At 35.8% G+C, this 19,663-nt stretch overlaps 2 protein-coding genes across 4 annotated transcripts; both read right to left on the bottom strand.

Annotated features, from left to right (window-relative positions):
- Positions 1-1,239: 1,239 nt before the first annotated feature.
- Positions 1,240-4,358, bottom strand: LOC104899654 (xyloglucan O-acetyltransferase 4). The gene is made up of 3 exons (XM_010686882.3): positions 4,111-4,358; positions 3,271-3,910; positions 1,240-1,768 (listed from the first exon to the last, which is right to left on the bottom strand). The coding sequence occupies exons 1-3, from the start codon at positions 4,280-4,282 to the stop codon at positions 1,345-1,347; spliced, it is 1,236 nt and encodes a 411-aa protein (XP_010685184.2). The 5' UTR covers positions 4,283-4,358; the 3' UTR covers positions 1,240-1,344.
- A 1,948-nt stretch (positions 4,359-6,306) lies between these two features.
- LOC104899652 (uncharacterized protein C630.12) lies at positions 6,307-16,744 on the bottom strand. Of its 3 annotated transcripts, XM_010686881.4 has the most exons (13): positions 16,383-16,744; positions 14,066-14,119; positions 13,815-13,993; positions 12,667-12,802; positions 12,112-12,208; positions 11,288-11,347; positions 9,999-10,099; positions 9,831-9,865; positions 9,681-9,738; positions 9,518-9,592; positions 9,277-9,434; positions 8,848-9,111; positions 6,307-7,023 (listed from the first exon to the last, which is right to left on the bottom strand). In XM_010686881.4, exons 1-13 carry the CDS (start codon positions 16,530-16,532, stop codon positions 6,786-6,788), a joined length of 1,605 nt encoding a protein of 534 aa, XP_010685183.2. In that variant the 5' UTR covers positions 16,533-16,744; the 3' UTR covers positions 6,307-6,785. The 3 variants fall into 3 exon arrangements, with proteins under 3 accessions (XP_010685183.2, XP_019106479.2, XP_048504083.1); XM_019250934.3 differs by lacking the exons at positions 14,066-14,119; positions 16,383-16,744 and having other exon boundaries at positions 12,667-12,809; positions 13,815-13,950; XM_048648126.1 differs by lacking the exons at positions 14,066-14,119; positions 16,383-16,744 and having other exon boundaries at positions 12,667-12,830; positions 13,815-13,928.
- Positions 16,745-19,663: the final 2,919 nt, after the last annotated feature.

Genomic DNA, 19,663 nt, shown 5'->3' with positions numbered 1-19,663 from the left:
AGAGGCAAGACCACCCACATCATTCTAATATCGGGGTTGGGATAGTGCCTGCTAGAGCCTCCAGTCGGGGTCCCCACCTGACGCCTGAAGTTCTCCCCCAAGGGACCGTGGTATTCCCGAGTCGGGATAGCCAAGCCCGGGGTCCATCTATGGCGCGCAAAGGGCTGAACCTCCCCACTCGGGATTCCAGCACACCCCCTATGTACGTTCTAGGGCATCTCGACACTCTCGGGTCGGGTCCATCTATGGCGCACAAGGGGCTGAACCTCCCCACTCGGGATTCCAGTACACCACCTATGTACGTTCTAAGACATCTCGACACTCTCGGGTCGGTGTCGACGCTTATCGCCCAGCGCAACAGCGGCTGCCTCCCTCGGGATCCAAGAGGAGTCCTTGAAAATCCTCCTAAGATCGACCGACTCGGGTCGGGCTCCCGGGACGAGATGAAATCCCGACAATTTCGCCAACCAACCGCATCCGGGATCGCGAATCCGTTCTCGATTATTTGGCGCGGGGCTAATTGTTTGGGCCTCTGATCTGGCCCAATAAACTATAAAAAGGATCTCTCCTAAGGCCTAAGTTTCACATACCAAGGAAGATTCACCAGCTTTTTGGGGGACAAAAGCTAATTACCTTAAAAAGGTGGAGGCTTCCCTAGGTCTTGGGATGCTCCCCTAAAGGGTTTCTTGTCTGAGAAATCCCCAACACTATAAAAGCCAACAGTCTCATCAATGAACAGGTATTCAATTCTCACCTAACAAAACCAGAGCATCTCTCTCTAGACTTGGATTACTTTCTCTCTCTACCTCAATCTCAACTGACTTGAGCGTCGAGGGGCTTTCCCGGGAACACCCCCGGGCCAGTTTTTCCTTGTTTTGCAGGATTGGAGACTACGAGACTCGGGATTCTAACCTAATTCGGGATTTGACTCTCACCTTAAACATATTACTCTTTTGACTAGTTTCTAGGCAGAAACAGTAACCTTTTGGATCCAATAAACTATTTCAAACCTCTCTTCATCGAGCCTTCAAATTAGAGAATAACTTAATCAAATCATCTAATATAAGTTCAAACCTCTAATTTTTATCCAAATTCCTCTTACAGGTTAATCTTATGTCCCACTATTTGTAAACAACTTGCGTGCCACTCCATTTATTTAATTGGTACATGAAATAGGCAACGTATCAAACCAAAATTTAAGAACTAAAACATATTTTACTTCAATTCTCCCAAGCGAAAACCTGTACAAAATTAAACCTTATACATAAGATATGAAACACAATGACAAACTTTGTGTTTTACCTAATATGTAAGATCTCAACCTAATTAACTAACCATTACGCTCTACAATACAGGTTTCCTAAGTAAAGCCAACAAGAGATCATTCCACACATCAATAGGCCCAGGCATGCACCAATGCACACAATCATTGAACCCTTTCTTCTTCTTGTCACGCCAGTGTGAACCCGGGTGCCCGTCGGGCCTCATTAACATTACCTTAGTTATGTCCATGGCTTCAAATTTTTGTTGTCCTTTGATGCTTCCTTGTTTCTTTACTCGCTCGATTTCGTCCATTTGAATGTTTCTAACCTCCCATTCTACATTGTTTTTGTTTGTTGCCAACATATTTTCTACCTCTACTTTGCTATAAGGTTTTGATCTGTCACAATGGCCTCCGTTTCTCCATGTCCCGTTCTCAAAATGTGATGGTGAGATTGTCCTAACCAAGGTTACCATGCCCTTGCATTTCTTGCACCCATTTATGTACCTGCATGCAGCATGTATTTTATGTTTCATTGCTATCAAAACTCAAAAGTAGGTCATGATTTAGATTAGAACATGTAGATTTCATCTCCTGAAAATTACAGCTTATATACCTATCAAATTACTGAACTAGTCTCTCGGATCAATTTTGGATTGGGTGGATCTATGTTCGATATAGATTTTGACTTTTTGGGTTGCTTATAACTTATACTTCCTCCGTTTCATATTACTCGCTACATTTCTCAATTCACGGACTTCTAGGCAATTTTTGAAGAAAAAAGAGGTAAGAGAGTAAAAAGAAAAGAGACTCATATGAGAAGAGAGAGATAGAGAGAGTTTATTACCTAAAAAGGAAGTGTAACAAGTAATCTGAAACTTCCCATAATGGAAAATATAACGAGTATTATATAACGGAGGAAGTAAATCATATTAATATCTTTGGGTATGTGAAACGATGACTAGAGGATGCCTAGTAAAAGGTAGTAACAAATTTGTGATCATGGATATTTTAGTATAGTGAGGCTAAATATGACTTGTATGGTGGGTGTTAAGAACCATATGGAGAAATCGGATTTGCAAATTGCAAGATCATTTAACTTTTTGACAAAAGGGAGTAGAGGTATTTTGATTATCGTGGATCATAATTAGAGATAAAATCTTGACTCATGCAACTGATTCCACGTACTGAGATGAAAGATTTGGCACTATTATTACTATTATATGTATATATTGCTATTTTATGGTCTACATATATACAAGGCTACAACAATTCATGGTAGATGATTGTGATGGTTCGACGTTGAAGAACAACAAATTATTGTAGAAAGTAAGGAACAATAATTATACAAAGTATATGGTCCCCAACTCCCAACATTAATACATTATGGCAACTATTCAGAGATATATATACATGCATTCCATAATCACACTCCACTATAACTCACACAATTGTTAAGCATGTTATTATCAATGTAAGAGAGCATGAAATTGTATATATAAAACCGAAAGAAACCAGTGTGTGTTAGTGCTTCTAAAGTTGTGGCCAGTGGTGAATAGTTTACTTACATATGTATTTTAGAGTCAATTATTAAGTTAATTATTTTATTAATTAAGTCAATGATCATGGATTTTTGTTATTATTAGTGGTATACTTAATGGGCCACTACTCACACTTCATCTCTTCTAGTTGTCGATTTCTAGTTGCTTTGTACACCTATTTATTGGGTCAATTTGTTGTTCATGATTAATATGAAACTTTGCATGTCATTCTCTACAAAAAGCTGTCTACTTTGCCTAATCTTTCCAACAACATAGCATATACTTCCTCCGTCCCAAATTAATTTTCCAGTTTCAAGTTATCCCATATTTGTCACGTCCTTTTCACTCAAATTTTTACACCTATCTACCAACTTCTTCCGTTATTTCATGAACTTTTCAAAAAACTTGTGACAATTAATTTGAGACGGAGGGGGTAATACTTAAGCATATTCGAGAATAATAGTTTACCTGAGTGTAGTTTGAAAAGCCTTCCCAATAGCAAAACTCACTTTAAATTCAGTCAAATTGGTTTCATTGCAATATAGACATCCAACCAATTTCCCTCCTTCATACAAATATTTCTTCTTAAAATACCATTGAGCACTTGAAACAATGGCATAATCCACTAACCCTTGATTCACATCATAACTCCATTTTTCATCCACTTGATCAAGTTCCAAATCAAACACTCCAACCTCTTTTTCAACACCCTTAACTAAAAACCTAGTCCATAACACCATAAGAGTGAAATTACTCTTAGGGAAGAACCATGTTCGAGATCGATCTTTGGCATCTTTGTACACATCAATTGGAGCTTCTTCTTGGGATAAGAGGCATAAAAGAGACTCTACTTGGTTTCTAGCAACTGAATCTCCTATAAATGCAAGTCTCTTATTGCGCATTATTTGAAAAAAGGTCATGGGTTCGAATCTTGCCAGTTGACATCTATGCGGCTTCCATCTCCAATATAAGAACTCCTTGTCATTTCTCCCATGCAAGAAACAATCTTTTGATGTTGGAATTGTTGAGCAAGTTGTATTTGTGTAAAGAGGACCTTTTGAGTCTTCAACCCATTGTCCTTTGAATAAATCACACTTTGCATAATCATCTGAAATATAATAAAGAAAACCAACATATAGATACTAATTAAGATTTATGAAATATTTTCAAATCTAAATTGTTACACAACAATGTCCGGGGTCCTACGTACGTACAACCTACCCACGTAACATCGGACCCTAACAAGAATCGAACCCTTGTCATATCTCGGATTTTCATTAAGATTAATGAAATAAAAAGGGTGCATACCTTTTAGAGGGTGAATTCGAGGATTTGTTGGGTAGATTTGCACTATTCTGATGATGGTGGAAGAGATTGGAGAGTAAAGAGCTAAGGTGCTTAAGAGGGTTGTGAGAACTAATAAGCATATCACCAATGAAACAAGTTTGTTAGTTTTGGTATTTTCTAGGAGTTGTTTCATATTTTTTAGTGAATACAGCAAAAAATGAGGGGATAAAAGAAAAGGGAAAAGTTGTCCGAGTTTTCAGAGAAGAGATATATAGGAGTTAGGACTACCTACCTTTACGCCCCTGCCCGCTCCTAGTTTGTTGATACCGTAACGAATTCTTGAAGGTGTTTCGAATTTAGTAAAATATCAATTTTTTATTATTTTTTTTATCCATATGAGCGACGAGCCAGTACAAAGAAGGAAATTCGGGATTCGAACTTGTTATCTATCGTTCACAACACCTTAATCTTAACCACTAAACCAACATCCTTGATAAATATCAATTTTTTATAATGGTAGTAGTTATCTTTTTATATGGGAGATATGTACAAACTTTAGAAGTAATAAATATTACTATGTCACATTATATTAAGTAAAATTTTCACTATATTTTAGGTGTACTATATCATAGTCAAATGAGCAGAAAAAAAATAAAAATTGGTGAAAATCTCCCAATAAACAAAGAGCAAAAAATAATTCTAAATATAGCTTACTTACTATACACCCGAATACACAATAAATGCTTTATACAATAACAAGTAAGAACTAAAAGAATCCACCTTGAAAATGGGTGAGCGCAACATTTGTGATAAAATGAGTAATCTGGTTGAACTTGGGTGTTGCCACATATATCATAAATTGCTTCATGCCATACAAATGTTATTCTAGAAACTTTACATGCAGCATCACTTGCATAAAAGAAAAACGAAAGATATCTTGACGTAGTAGTTAAGATTGAAGTGTTGTGAATGAGATAGGTAACATTTTCGAATCCTCCTTTTTCTTTTTTTGTACTTTATTGAACTAATGTAATTAAATGGCACATCTAAGTAAGTCTTAAAACGAAGCAAAATCCTCTGTTGTATGTTTTATGTATCATGTAATTCATCATTCATGCCTGTAACTCTCTGAATATGATTATTGTCTTGTTCGTTGTATTTTTTTGAGTCAGAAATTTTGCATGCAGAGGTGTGAGGACGTAAAAATACAAGGTGGCTTCACGGGCAGAGGCCAAATTGCTGTATTGATGTGGAAATTTCAGTTTCACGAGATATAACCTTATCTTATTACTCATCTTACTCCGTTTAGAGTTTACAGTAACTACGTACTACTTCAAAATTTAGTACGTCCAATTGAATAAAATGACTGCAACACACAACTATCCATACCTACTTATGAGAATTGAAAATATGCAAGAGACTTTGAGTAATTAGGGGAAGAATTTGGAGAGTGATTAATGGTTGAGCGTTGATTATTCAATTGAAAGGTTGTACTTTGTAGCCTTAATGGGAGAGATTAGGAAGCAGCATTTATTTATTTTTTGACTTTAAAGTTTTCGTGATGATATACGGTTGGTCTGTTTGCACAGCCTAATAGCTTTCCCAAATAGGAGGCCTTGAGGTAATGGGCATGTTTGGCAAAACTAGCGGTTCTAGTAGCTGTTAACGGTGATAGTAGCGGTAGCTGTTGGGGGTAGCTGCTAGCTGTCTACTAGTAGCTGTCAGCGGTCAGCGATTGAATTAGTTGTTTAATTAGAAGTGTTTGGCAAAAGTAGCTGTTGGAATTGTAAAAGATAAAAAAAATAGTTAATTATTCTACCTTATGCGAATATATAGGGTTTATTTGCTAGACCGCTACCTCTAAATCTCAAACGTTACTTGTAGTAACGTTCCACAACCGCTACTACAACCACTACCTTACCAAACAATCATAATTTTCTTAAGTAGCGTTTCAATCTTGTCCAACCGCTAACCGCTACCATAACGCTAGTGCCAAACAGGGCCAAAATTTGTCTTTTGACAGGTTAAATCAAAGATAATAAACTCCCTTTGTCATAGCACATATCCAATTAATGATATATCCAATTATAAGACGCTACACAAGTAGTGAAGTAGACAAAATATAAGATCTTGGCTACACCACGCATCTAATTACCAGCTAAGTTAACTGACATCCACATTAAATGATAATTATAATGACTGATAAACCATATGAGATGATTCAAGATTATAACTAGGTAGTATTATATGAGAAGGGTTTTGAATGAATCAGCTAAATTTTCTTCTCATAAGAGAATATACAAGAATGAGAATAATTGTCTTGTTACAAGATCTTCTCAAACAGAAGGATTTATTTTTTATTTTAAGAACATTTCTTTCAGATCCCTCATAAAAACCAAAAAAAACATCTAAGAACCCAGCACTGAAGCTGCAATCCCCTACAAAAACTACCTGGGTCATCTTCTGATTTTACAACACTTGTTTTACCTTGTAGTTACATGAGATTACAACACAACACTTGTTTTACCTTGTAGTTACATGAGATTATAACAAGATTCTTCCCAACCTGAGGAAATACAGAAAGAGAGAGATTACAAGCAGCATACATAAATACAAAAAATAGCAGTTCCTAGTCCAGGTAACCCAGATTCGCAGATTTTCCAACTTAGCGTGATCCGAGTCTCTCAGCGGCATCATCATTCAGCCCAATCTTTAAACAAGAGCATCATGTATAACGGTACATTCACCACCGCAATTACCAAAACCATCCCAAGAACCCGGATCCATCTTTGCAGCATTATCTTCATCCATGATTTGCTTGATCTTGGCATGTTTTTGACATCAGAACCAGAATCCCCACTCATGTCCATTTTTGTTGCAGCTTCTTGCTCTTGGAGAGTTTGTTTCCTAGCTGCACGTATCACAGCGTTGCCTCTGTAATCAAACATGCAATGAAAATTTCATGAAGAAGTTTTAAGCAGCAATAATAACATATACTGAGAAATGGAAACAGCTTGTTATGTGGGATAAAAAATCTAAGTACTTTTTTATGCCAGCTTCAAAATCTGTGATGATAGTTCTCCACATCAGTCATTATAACAGAACTCATCAGTCAATGAATGATTAATAAAGTCTCTAATCACACAAGTGAAAGCAAGATCATGAAGTACTTTGACTCTCCAATGGGCACATTGACAATAATAAGATTCTAATATTCACAAAGATGACTAAAGATTAATAAAGTCTCTAATCACACAAGTGAAAGCAAGATCATCTAGAAGTACTTTGGGTCTCCAATGGGCACACTGACAATAATAAGATTCTAATATTCACAAAGATGACTCGAGATGATACTCATCGACATCCCATCTCCTTCAGCCAATATTGTATAAAATCCTCAAAATTCCAGCCTTATAAAATGAAAACACTATCAAACTCTCAAGTCTCACCTACATACCCTCACGACCTCACATATTTTGTTTCTCAATCTCTCTCCCTACTAGGGCTTGATCATATCCAGGACGCAACTACTCTCAAATAGCAACTCTCCTTCTCTATAACTACCCAAACATTTATAAAATTGTGAATAGATCGAAGAAAGGTCCAGTGCTTATATACTTCCTCCGTTTAGAAATAGTTGCATCATTTTTAACTTTCACGCATGCCGATATATGATTTCAATCATTAATATCTTTAATTCTTAATAAGTAAAAATTATAAAAAGTTTATATTAAAAAAATTTACATCGAGACAAATCTAACAAGACCCCACATGACTATGTGTTTCCTAAAATATAAATCACCAAAGACAATCTAAGTGTAAGATGTGAATAGTGCACAAAATAGAAATGGTGCAACTATTTCTGAATGGAGGAAGTATAAGAAAATACTACCCTACGTCCCTACCAAAGTACATACTTTCTCAATTTGACGCAACTCCTATTTTTTATATAATTCATGGAAAAAAGTGCCTCGCATTACTTTAGAAATTTTGCATTTTTGTGAAGAGATTAAAAGGTTCAAATTTTGGAAGTTGTATATGTAAAAAAAGGTGATGTTGCCTTTAATAAGAATGTGTTCTAATAGATTAGGTATTTCCTTAGACACACACTAATCATTGTGGCATTTGTAATAATGGAAAGGCTAAAAGAATGGAAAGACTAATTTCATAGTGTAGCAAGCAATCCATTCCAAAAATTTCACACACAAAAGGACCTCAAGAGGACACTCATTAATGAAACAAGTTGCCACCCTACATTCAGGCTCCACTTGATTGGGAAAAGCTTCTTATTGTTGACGCTATTCTACAACAATAGTAAGAAACTTTTTACTTCAAAAATTGTTTCAATGCACTTGCCATCATGAAGTCAAGCGCAGCTAACAAGGCAAGGTAACAGTGGTCTAAATCTGATTGCAAATTAATTTGTGGCAAAGAGTGAATTATAATTAGCATCCTGCCCTCTAACCAGCTTTGTGCCAGCAACCTAAAAGTGGAGTAAAATGGAAAATGTTTCCTGTAACTAAAAAAAACGAGAATTCTGATGTTTTCACATGAACAAAATCTACTGCCCGTGGTATTGGTCTTTTGCTTCATCTTATATCTTCTCTCTTAGATCTTTCCAGCAAGCTAAATTTATATGCTACATTCTCTGGTATTCTATCAACAAATTATGATATGGGAAGGGCTAGCACATGAAAGGAACAAATGTCAATAGCAAAGCCACTAGTCAGTAAAATGAATATAGAAAGATCAACAAACCTTTCACTTGAATTCATCTCCTTGGACACAACTGTAGGGGCTTTACAAGGCTTCTTGATAAGATGCATTCCCCCTTCTGCATCCCACATCATGTCATACTCACAGTTTTCATCTTCATTTTTCTCTTTTACACCACTTGAAAAGAGATCTTTGACCAATTTATTTATATTCATTATCAGACGTCTGAAGTGGAGCTCGAAGTCTATTACATATGTAGGCAAAAATGACAGCCCAAAGATGGTTACAACAAATAGTATGATATACCTGAAATAAACAGAATTGGAAGTCAATAACATAAGCCAAATATAAACTTTTAATTTCAGAATACAACATTCCAATCTTGAATCGTTTATTACCATGTAACTAGTCAGTAGGGCAACTTATGTTCCAAATGAAAATTTGAAAAAGGGAAGAAATACCAACAATTACCATATATATATAAATAGTTGCTTTGGAAGAAAGCATAGTTGAGCAAGTATGACTGGTTCTGGAGAAGAGGCATTTGCACGTGTAAAATTACCAACAGATAGAAGCATAAACGATGGATACAAATTCCCTTGTTGCCAACTTAATGTCCCAAGAGTGTGCTGACAGTAATAAAAAATCATTAGCTAGAGAGTACCAAACATAGCAACTATTCCAGCAACATATTCAAGATTCCAGAGATTACCTCCTTGACACTACCATATTTTGTTTTGTGGTTGACTGTGCACTGGTCATGATCATGACCTGAGAGGACAAGTACCTGATACAAGAGAAAAGGTTTAGTCATTAGATGCAAAGACTTATTCAATTCTGCTCCTAACAGAATGAGAAAAGGCCAGAGAACATACAGGGTGAATTAAGTCCAGTAAACGCTTTGTGGACTCCTCAGTGACATAGTTCTGATATCTGCATCATTCAATGTAGATTTTCCGTTTAGCAGAACAAAAAGAAAGCAACAATCAAGCATTGACAGCAGAAAGTGGAGATATGTCACTTACAGTATCCTCTGATCATAAGCAGAACGAGAAATCCTCTGAACACAAAGGAAAAAAAGCCTGTGAGTTTAAGTACCAAACGGTTAGGTCTATTTCATGAGATAGTTATACAGCAGGCAGCAGTGCAGCAAAGGAGGAAAGACACGAATCATAAAGCGAAGCCACCAATACCTGATTGATGATTTCTGAAGAGCGGTGTGGACCACAAGGAGTCTCATCTGGTCGATACAAAGGGATATGGGTCAATAGCACCCTTGGATTTTCTCTTACATCTGAGAAAGAAGATTGATTACTTTCTGGTCAGTATTCCACTGAACATGTTGTCCAAAAAGAAATTCTAAAACCAAAAAATTCAACTTTAGGTGGGATCCTATGTAGCATAGAAATGGATACAAGTAAGGAAACGGAAACATAAGATCTTCAAAGTAGGACATGGGGTGATGGAATTAGATTATATAAAATGTTGATGATATTTGTCAAATATTTCACCACAAATTTTAGAAATGAAACCCTTGCTTTTGATACTCAAATAAACCACTCAACTAGCCGCATTTAAAATATCCCCAACTTTTCTTTTCAACCAGAAGCAGTCCCCCTTCCTCCCAAGGCTCAGCCTCTCTTTCTCTCTAACTTATTTTAGTAAGACCCACAAAAGAGCATCCCCCCCCCCCCAAACCCTCTGTGTGTGTCAGTCTGACCAGCTTCCCTCCTGGGACCTCTATCTTTGGCTTTACTCAGTAGACGTACAGACTACACCTTCACTCGGCCCCCTTCTCTCTTGCCAGTTGCCGCCCACTCTGAACGCCCTCTGGCCATGAGAGTCCCAGCTACTAATGTGAGGTTGGAAAGGTTAGGGATCTAAAGTTTGGTGGAAGATGACTGAGATTTACAAGTGGGCATGAAATTATATTTCTATTTTCTTGAAAATGTGGGCATGAAACAAGCGCATTAAGTATATTCTTATTTTGAAATGTTCTGAAAGACAATGTTTCAGGAGTTCCCGGAGACTGGAAAAGTTTCAGAAGCCCACCTAGGCATTCCTGAGGGATTTAATATCTGTAAGAAAAGTTGATGTTTCTTTGATTCATAAATGGAGGTGATGAATTCTATGGAAATTCTTTGAAAATGAAAAACACGAAAAGAAACAGGTGTAAGAGCTTATTCTAAGCAGGAGTAACAAACTTTTTTATTTGTGACGAATCACAGATGACAGGATCAAATTGAAAAAATGGGACAATGGTCCAGGTTAATACAAGTGTGGCAACAACCAATGTTACGTTCCTGTAACTCTAAGCAGCTAATAACAGAAACTAAGTTTCAACTGCTACCAAAATTGCAACTCTGCATCATTGGGATTGAATGAGCAACTTCATCCAGGGGCATATTGAAGGTATTTATCACGCCAGTCTAGCTGCCTATATTGACCGAATTATAAACGAGACTGACTGAAGTTGACTTACCCGTTGAGACACCATTAACAAAATCCCAAGTCCGTGAAGTTGGAGTATCTTCCAATCTACCTGCAAGCGAAATCTAATTTCTTGGTAAAACAGACTCCAACCACCAATAGAACATGCATTTGGTTACTAGGAATTTACAACAGTAAAATCTAATTTTTTGGTAAAACAGACTCCACAAACCACCAACAGAAAATGTATTTGGTTACTAGGAATTTACAACAGTAACCAAGTAAAAGTCAATAAAACTAGGATTTCTGAAATAACGGTTTCTTTAAAGAAGAAATGTGAAAAGTGTGAAATACTGAGGATTATTGGAAGCAATTTCAACTATATGTTTGCATGCGTCTTCACTATCACAAACCAAAAAATGAAATTTGTAATTATCTTACTTTTGAATTTTCACATTGAACAATCAATCAGATGAACATTAGCAATTTCACCAGTTTTGCTTTTCTACAGCATTCCTTAGTCTTAAATTGCACAAATTTTCTCAGTGTTTGGATTTTCAAAGAGCTGAACACAAAAAACAGAGCCTTAAAATTTTAGATTTAAATTTCATCACTGATAATATTTTCATGAATCATAGAGCAAAGGAAATAAGCATACAGTAGTGACATATTTATACAACTATAGCAGTATTATAACGAAGGCCCACTTGGATCATAACAAGGAAAAAGCGACTTTGAAACATCATATATAGAGAACTACAAAAGGTTTAAAAGAGTTATTTAAAACCACCATCAAACCAAATTAATAAGCTTGTTGATTGTACAGATACACATGCAAGAAAGATACTGATGTGACAAATTATTTTTTTAGTTTACCATCAACAGTTTGAGCATCAATCGCAACAAAGTCTACTTTCCCAATAGTTAACTTATAATATCTTTCTCCAAATACGCTTTCATAACGCTCCATAACCTGCAGCAAATGAATCATAGCCAGTCAGTAGGGAGAATCGAAATATATGATACAGGCATAAAGAGAAAATTTCCACGACGACATGAATATATTCAAGGCTACATCAGACTTAGTTACTCCAAAGAAACACGGAAGGGGAAAAAACAAAGGCAAACTACAATGAAGAGAAAACAAAAATGTATAAAGAGTTACAGACACATTTGGATATTTTCCCTGTTGGTTTTATGGGTCTTCCAAGTACATGATCAGATTGCACTCTTTTGGGTAGACCGAAAATAGGCAAATCAAATAATACTGCAATGAAAGCCGTTTTCCAGAGAACATGTCTAAAAAGTATATAGAACATCAAATATGTTTCTGCTACAAGGTGGTAACTACATTTAAAAATAATTGAGAAACCTTGAAGAGCTTGATCAAATTACATTCACCCAAGTAACAAAAACAACACAATATTTTACCTCCGGCTTATGAAAAAGATGACCTGCATAACCAATGTCGTGGTTTCCTGGAATGTAGTGAACTGGAATATCTTTAGTTCTTCCTCGTTTACCATGATCAAAGATATGCCTGAACCGGCTCAAAGATTCCTGCCATCTATTTGCTAAGAGAATGTAAGTGGTTCCTGAGTATAAATACTTAAGTGACGAAAGCTTCTAAGTATTAATTACATGAGCCTATGCAGCTACTAAAAGTCAAACAAAGGAAATCTTTCAACAATTCAACATATAATCAGAATGTTTTGAATGGCTCACAAGTCATGACTACAGGGCAACATTCATGATTCAGATATGGAAATTAGAACATACATGCAAGATGGTTTTCTAAGGAAAGTAAGTTAAAGGATCCGCTAAAGAATTTTCTTGCCACAGTGATGAGAAGCAAAATAATTTTTAAAAGCACATGAGGAGAAATCAGGACAAAATTGTTATTGGATGCACAAGGAGTCACTTGTAAACACCAGAGCAACATTTTACAAGACCAAGACTGAAAAATTAGAGACTCGTCTAGAAACTTGAAATAAGTCAAAAGAAAATTTGAAGGGGTGGCTCAATTCTCTCACTCTCCTTATCTGTCCTCTACTCTAAAGCCTTTCCTTACTGTAGCCACAACCTGTATCCAAAATCACACTAGTTTACCTATAGTTCACTCGTAGTAGACTACTCCTCGATCAATTTTTTATTTCATGGAAAGATTTTCCGATATTCTATGTTATGTTCTCACTCTTATTATTACACATACATCTAAAAACGTAATAGTGGAAGAATCTAGACAATTTACAGGATAATTCACTCCAGAAAGCAGTGGTCTCGACACCCCCCCCCCCCCCCCCACCCCCCACCCCCCAAAATCTTTGCAGAGCAACACCTTGTCTCTGTGACTCTCTGTCCAATGCTTTTTACGTCAACAATAATTTGAGCTTCATAACACACCAGTCAGATGTCAACAAGAATTTTGCTCCAACAGATAGCTGACTAAGCAAAGCAACATCATTTTCTCCAAAAGAATGGCTAAATCAGAAAGTTAAAAGCAGGCAAAGTTTCAGATATATTTCCTCCAAAAGGATGGCTACATCAGTAACAAATGAACACATGTAACCAGGTCTTACTCTTTATTTGCCAGCTGTGGACCTCCATCCAAGTAGTCACCCAAGAATAAAATTGCATCAGGTTTGAAAGGCAAAATTGTAGAGAGAAATGCCCTGCGCATGTACAGATCTGAGTAGAACTCAGCAACGTCCAAAATAAGTGATTTGGGACCAAAATTATGGGAGGTTCTGTCCATCAGCTGTCAAACATAAAGAACGGTTATTATCTTGAGCAAGTCTCAGATCAAACACTGGGAAAAGACAAAATTCACCTGCGGGTCAGTGAGGACAGCTACTTTCACGAAATCGTATGGAACATCTCCTGCCTTAGAACAAATCAGAAAAGAAAAGACATTATCACAGTTAAAAAGACATCCATCATATAAGCATATTGCAGAATAATACTAGAACACCTGAACCATACTATGTTTTGACTTTTATGAATTTTCAGATCCATAGTAATAATCATCCATTAAAAAGAAACAATTTCATGACCTGTTAGGGCTTTGGCCCAGATAAGGTGTTTAGGAAATTACAAGTTTTGGAATAGAAACAGTTCCATGTATAGTAGTATATTAGAAAGGACTCAAACAGGAACTTGGAATTTCATTCTAAAACACTCTGACACTTCCAAAGCCCTAATCTCTGCACTCTCCAAACACCTGAATCATACCAAGTTTTCATATTTATCAATTTTACGATTTACGGTAGTTTTTTCCATCTACAAAAAACAGCCTTTTCGCTTGTTAGGGATTTGGCCCAAATTAGGAGTTTGGGAATTCACAAGTTTTGAGACTGGACCAATTCCATGTATATACTAGAAAGGGTTCGAACACGAATTTAAAATGCTGTTCTAAAGCCTGTCATTTCCAATTCCCTGATCACTCTGACTCCCCTGGTATAGCCTTCTCTCTCTGCGACAAAATGATGTATCTACCCCCTCAAAATTCACTTTCCTCCACTGTTACATGCTATTGAAGGTGTAAAATCAAGCAGTCACATCTGCATTTTTCTCTCCATCTCTTTAGTGTACGTCATTTTCTACTCCCTCGACTGAACTATTATATTTACCATTATCATCTCCTTCATCTTCACAAATCCAACGAAGTAGAGAACCTAGCTGCCGGCACCGCAATGACGAAGACGAAGATGATAAGAAGCAGAATTTAGAAGTGAAAATTATAGACAAAGCATCCAGTTGTTCAATCTCAAAGTCTCTCATGGAGAAACCTACAAAATTTCTTAGCAAAACCCCAATCTTCACTCAAATATAGTTGTAAAGAACCCAATTCATACACAATACCTTAATTGGATCAGAAATTCATCAAAGTCTGTTTTAAAGAGCTTGAAAGTTCCACCAAGGTTCAATCTTTACGCAAAATTTGTTAGGGTTTCTGATTTCAGGTTTTTTTGAATTGAAATTGAGAAATTATTAGGGTTGTAAAGGTTAAAGGATGGGAAATTGAGAAGAATAATTGAATTGATGCTTTGGGACTAATGATTAAATTGCATTTGCAAATGTCCAATTATCTTATATGATATTGGCTTCTGTTGTGATTTGATCATTATTGGTGAGAAGTGAGAACATGGATATGCATGTAAAAGTATTGAATTAAATTTTAAAGAGATGCTAATTCCAGTTGCAAATTGAAATAAATGGTATGAATTAGGACACTAGTTCTGTGTCCTAAATCTATTGTACAATTTCCTTTTGGGGTATAGGCGAGTTAGGTGGCGCGGTCGCAGCTTTCCTATTAACAAAGGCTACTCCTCGGTCCTTCCGGCCCATCACCGTCCTTTTTCTTTCTTGTTTTCTTTGTTTGATAAGAATTTAAATTCCAGCAACTTCCCAAACAATATAATGGAATTGAATCTGAAAATGATCAGACAATTTGCAATTATCTTCCAACCTAAGTTATTGTTATTAGCTACATGTTAGGTTTGGCAGGAAGGAAATGTTATTGCTCATATTATAGCAAAATTTCCTTCAAGGTAGGTGACTTGACTAGAGAAAGAATTCTAGAGATACTTCTCTATCAGTAACTATCGAATTGCTTAATATACCTAACCTAATTATCATACTTCAGGGGGCGAAAAACGATTTCGATTTCTTTCCAGTTTCCACCTATCTTCCCTATGCTTTCAAGACATAAGATCTGACAATAGTCATTCAGAGATTTTGAGAAGCCAGTAGAGTGAACCTTCATAAGATATATTTCAACTCTATCCTTCCTAAAATGATAATATCATTGTTCCTTAATAACATTGTAATTAAGTTGCATAACCATTCAGAACTCTTACTATTTTAATTAATTACAATCAGCAGAAACCCCAGCTTAACTATCATAAAAAGAGTAAGTAGAAACATAAAAACAAATCTAGAAGATACTCTATAATTCAACCAAAGATTCAAAAAAAGATAGAGATAAAAATTCCCCCTTTCTTCTTCAAATCACATATTAGAGTCAACTCAAATCAAAAACAAAAACATACCCAGTTCATATTAATCAGTTAATAGCTAAAAATTCCAATAAATCAGGCAAAAAAACAGAAATAGAAAGAAGTAGAATGGAAAATTAGGATGGTTACCAAGGAAGAAGAGGAGTGAAGATGAGGCCAAGAATAAGTGAAGTAAAGTGGGACCCAATAAGCAAACATTTCACCATAGAGGATGGTAACTGCCCAGATCACAGTGAAGAAAATGGTCAACTTCCATGATTTCTGTCTCATCATCGCCATTTTCGGACCAACAATACTAAGTAACTAGTACACAGTTTTACTGCATCATATGCTGCGGTTATGTTGTGTATTCTGTGGCTGTGTCTTAATAATGCATCACATGAACTTCTTCAGCATATGTCTGAAACTCTTTTCTCATGTTAGAAGCTACTTCCTAGTACATCTAATTTCCCAGCTTTTGCTTCCTATATACTCTAATCTTTACTTTTCTCTATTTTGTTTCTTCAGTTATTAAGAAAAACAGTTCCACATGGTATTGTTATGTTCAAATGTTGTACACTTCAACTGTGCATGGGCCGGGCCGGGCCGGGCTGGGCAGAACGAGGGGCATCCCGATCCGACACGACTTAAATTTGGGCTAATATATCATAGGTTTGTAGTGCGGTGTATATGGACATCATTTTAGTCGTCCTACTTGCGGAAGATTTGACAAGTAAAAATGAGCATGATGGAGTAATTACTTGCTACACTTTCTACTTTTGTTTTTCTTCTCTCTATCTCTCACCAATCACATGGAGCCATCTCTTTTTTTTCTCTCTACCTTTCTCTTACCCAAATTTTACATAAGAGTTGATAAAAAAAGTGTTGCAAATAAATAAAAAAAACGGAGGAAGTATGAAAATGTTCCAATTTATCCATGAAGCAAACTATCTCACATCAAAGTTTCGTGACTATTGCTTTGTCTATAATATTACAAGGTGAAAGGTATTAGGTAGATTTTTCTACTTGAGTTTGTTACTCTCTTTTGTGTTGCTTTTTTGAGGAATTTTTTTTTATTATGTTCCTTTAATTTTTTTGTTCAAACTATAGGTCTTCACTCTTCACTAGGTCTTTATGCTATATGTACCTTTCCTTCCAAAAGAAAATAATATTCTGACTTTTGTTTGAGAACAGAGTCAAGAATTTTGCCAAAATTTTCATAAAACTTGCTAAATTACATATCCCTATTGGGTTCATTAAGAATAATAGACAATTAAGCACATGATTTTTCATTTTAAATGTACCATACCATTACCGAGTAATGATAAATCATATCAGATTTGGGCAACTTTGCCCATATCAAGGGTAAGTTTGTCGATTCAAGTGATTTAGTAAAATAGGATTGTAAAAGCATGGGAATGGAGTATTCCCTTTCATTCCATAAGCTAGTTTAATACTCCCTCCGGGTTTTTTTAGATGTAACATTGGACTTTTCACATTTGCCGAGGCACAACTTTGACCGATAATATCTCCAATTGTATAAAAGTAAAAATTATAAAAAATATATATTTGGAAAGTGTATACCGTGACGAATCAAACAAGATCCCACATGACTATATTTTTTCTTATGTATAAATAACAATTAGTGGTCAAAGTGGATTGGATGAATAGTGCCCAAAGTCAATATGTTACATCTAAGAAAAACGGAGGGAGTAATAATTTTGAAAACTGTGTCATCCTCTCTCCAAACCTCACTCTTCAACCCACCCACCGGAGTTGTAACTTAACGTTTGATGCCGGAAAATTCGCTGGAAAATTCGCCGGAAAGAGGCACGAATTAACTGTGTTTTTCGTGAATTGAAGGTATGTTTAATAACTTGAAAATTGCGTGGGTTTACATCATGAAATTTCGTGGGTTTTGTTAAATTTCGTGGGTTTAATTCATGAAAATTACATGTCTTAATTTTCTAAACATGTCTTAATTTCGTGTATTATAATTGGCGTTTTATTAAATTTCATTGGAATTGAGTGGGTTTTGTGGTGGTGTTAGACTCTACACTTCCAAATTTCATGTCTTTTCCATTCGTGGGGTTTTATGGTGGTGCTAGACCAAATTGAGTGGGTTTATGCTCTGAAATTTGATACGAGTTCTTTGATGGTGATTTTTGTTCTGAAATTTGAGCAAACAACATGGAAACGCTACCGTAAGGATCTCATGGCTGATTCTTGTACATGGAAATCATAATTGAAGCTCTAGTATCATTTTGTGAGTGAGACTTCTGCCAGCTTGGACATATTTACCATTTGTAGAACCTCAAGGAATCTGAACATACTAGGATTGATTTTTCCCTATATTTATAATCCATTTTTCTTCTCTTTTTTTTTTGTCTTCTTGTGTTTGTTCCTCACTAGTATTTTGCTTGTATATGGTTGTCAATGTTGTTGTGACTTACTTCTATGAATTGGTTTTCAGAACATGAGACCACTTGAAGACTTCAATTGGTTTTCAAATTCATCTTATGAAGTTGATTTTTATCAGTTTATATTCTAGTTTATGAAATCAGTTTGTAGTATTTACTCAATAGTTTGCATAAATTTCATAGTTAGTGATTATTGTTAACATGTGAGTATATGGGTATTTGGTTATTATGCTGAAATTATATGTCCCAAAAAAACCACTACTTTTATCTTGCCAAACTCAAACTCTTGTTTCAGTAGGGCAATGAAGAGATCAAAAGTCTTAAAGCAATGTAAAAAGAAGAAGAAAACCAAGGTATAATTTTTATTTAACCATGTTTATGAGCATATAACACGCCTTGGTGTTAGCATGTAAGTTGATTTTTTTCCTTCTTCTTAGATGGACGAAGTGGATGGTTGTAATAACCGAGCGTGATTGGGGAACGGAGTCAGATGAAGATGAAGATGAAGATTGGGAAGCACGCGGAGAAACGAAAATTGAGTTAGAGGGAGAAGAAGAAGTATCAAATGCGTCTGAGGAAGATTTATCAGAGCAAGAAAAATTCAGGAAGAGGAAATGGTCATGAGAAGGCAGGGAAAATGAAGAGGAGGAAGAAGGTGACGACAGAGTTTATCGAGTAAGCGCGATACAAATTAATGTCATGATTTTACTTAGAGTATAACACGTGATTAACACTTACATTATTCTGGAAAACATGTGTTAAGACTCGCTTTCTTACAATAACTAATAATGTGTTATCGTAAGTTCACTTCATAAAAGACATTTTTTTTTCTTAAGATAACATATGATGTATGCTACTTGACGCTGAAATATAACTGATTAAGAACAATTTGTTAATCAAAATAAATTTTAGTAAAACTGTTACACAATTTGATGAAAACATGCTCACAACTGCGAAATTCAGTAATAATCTCTCTTAAACACTAGATTATAGAATCATGATTCAGTATAC

Source organism: Beta vulgaris, chromosome 7 (genome assembly GCF_026745355.1).
Source record: "Beta vulgaris subsp. vulgaris cultivar EL10 chromosome 7, EL10.2, whole genome shotgun sequence".
Classification (NCBI taxonomy): Eukaryota; Viridiplantae; Streptophyta; class Magnoliopsida; order Caryophyllales; family Amaranthaceae; genus Beta; species Beta vulgaris.
Note: the sequence above shows the minus strand (reverse complement) of the source record. Positions and strands in the feature narration are given on the sequence as shown.

Coding starts and splice junctions, on each gene's coding strand:
- LOC104899654 (XM_010686882.3), bottom strand. CDS start 4,282: ATGAAACAACTCCTAGAAAATACCAAAACTAACAAACTTGTTTCATTG. Junction 3,911..4,110: donor TCGAATTCACCCTCTAAAAG/GTATGCACCCTT, acceptor ATTATATTTCAG/ATGATTATGCAAAGTGTGAT. Junction 1,769..3,270: donor GCTTTTCAAACTACACTCAG/GTAAACTATTAT, acceptor TGCTGCATGCAG/GTACATAAATGGGTGCAAGA.
- LOC104899652 (XM_010686881.4), bottom strand. CDS start 16,532: ATGGCGATGATGAGACAGAAATCATGGAAGTTGACCATTTTCTTCACT. Junction 14,120..16,382: donor TTCACTCCTCTTCTTCCTTG/GTAACCATCCTA, acceptor ATTTGTTCTAAG/GCAGGAGATGTTCCATACGA. Junction 12,803..13,814: donor CCACAGCTGGCAAATAAAGA/GTAAGACCTGGT, acceptor CTTAGCAAATAG/ATGGCAGGAATCTTTGAGCC.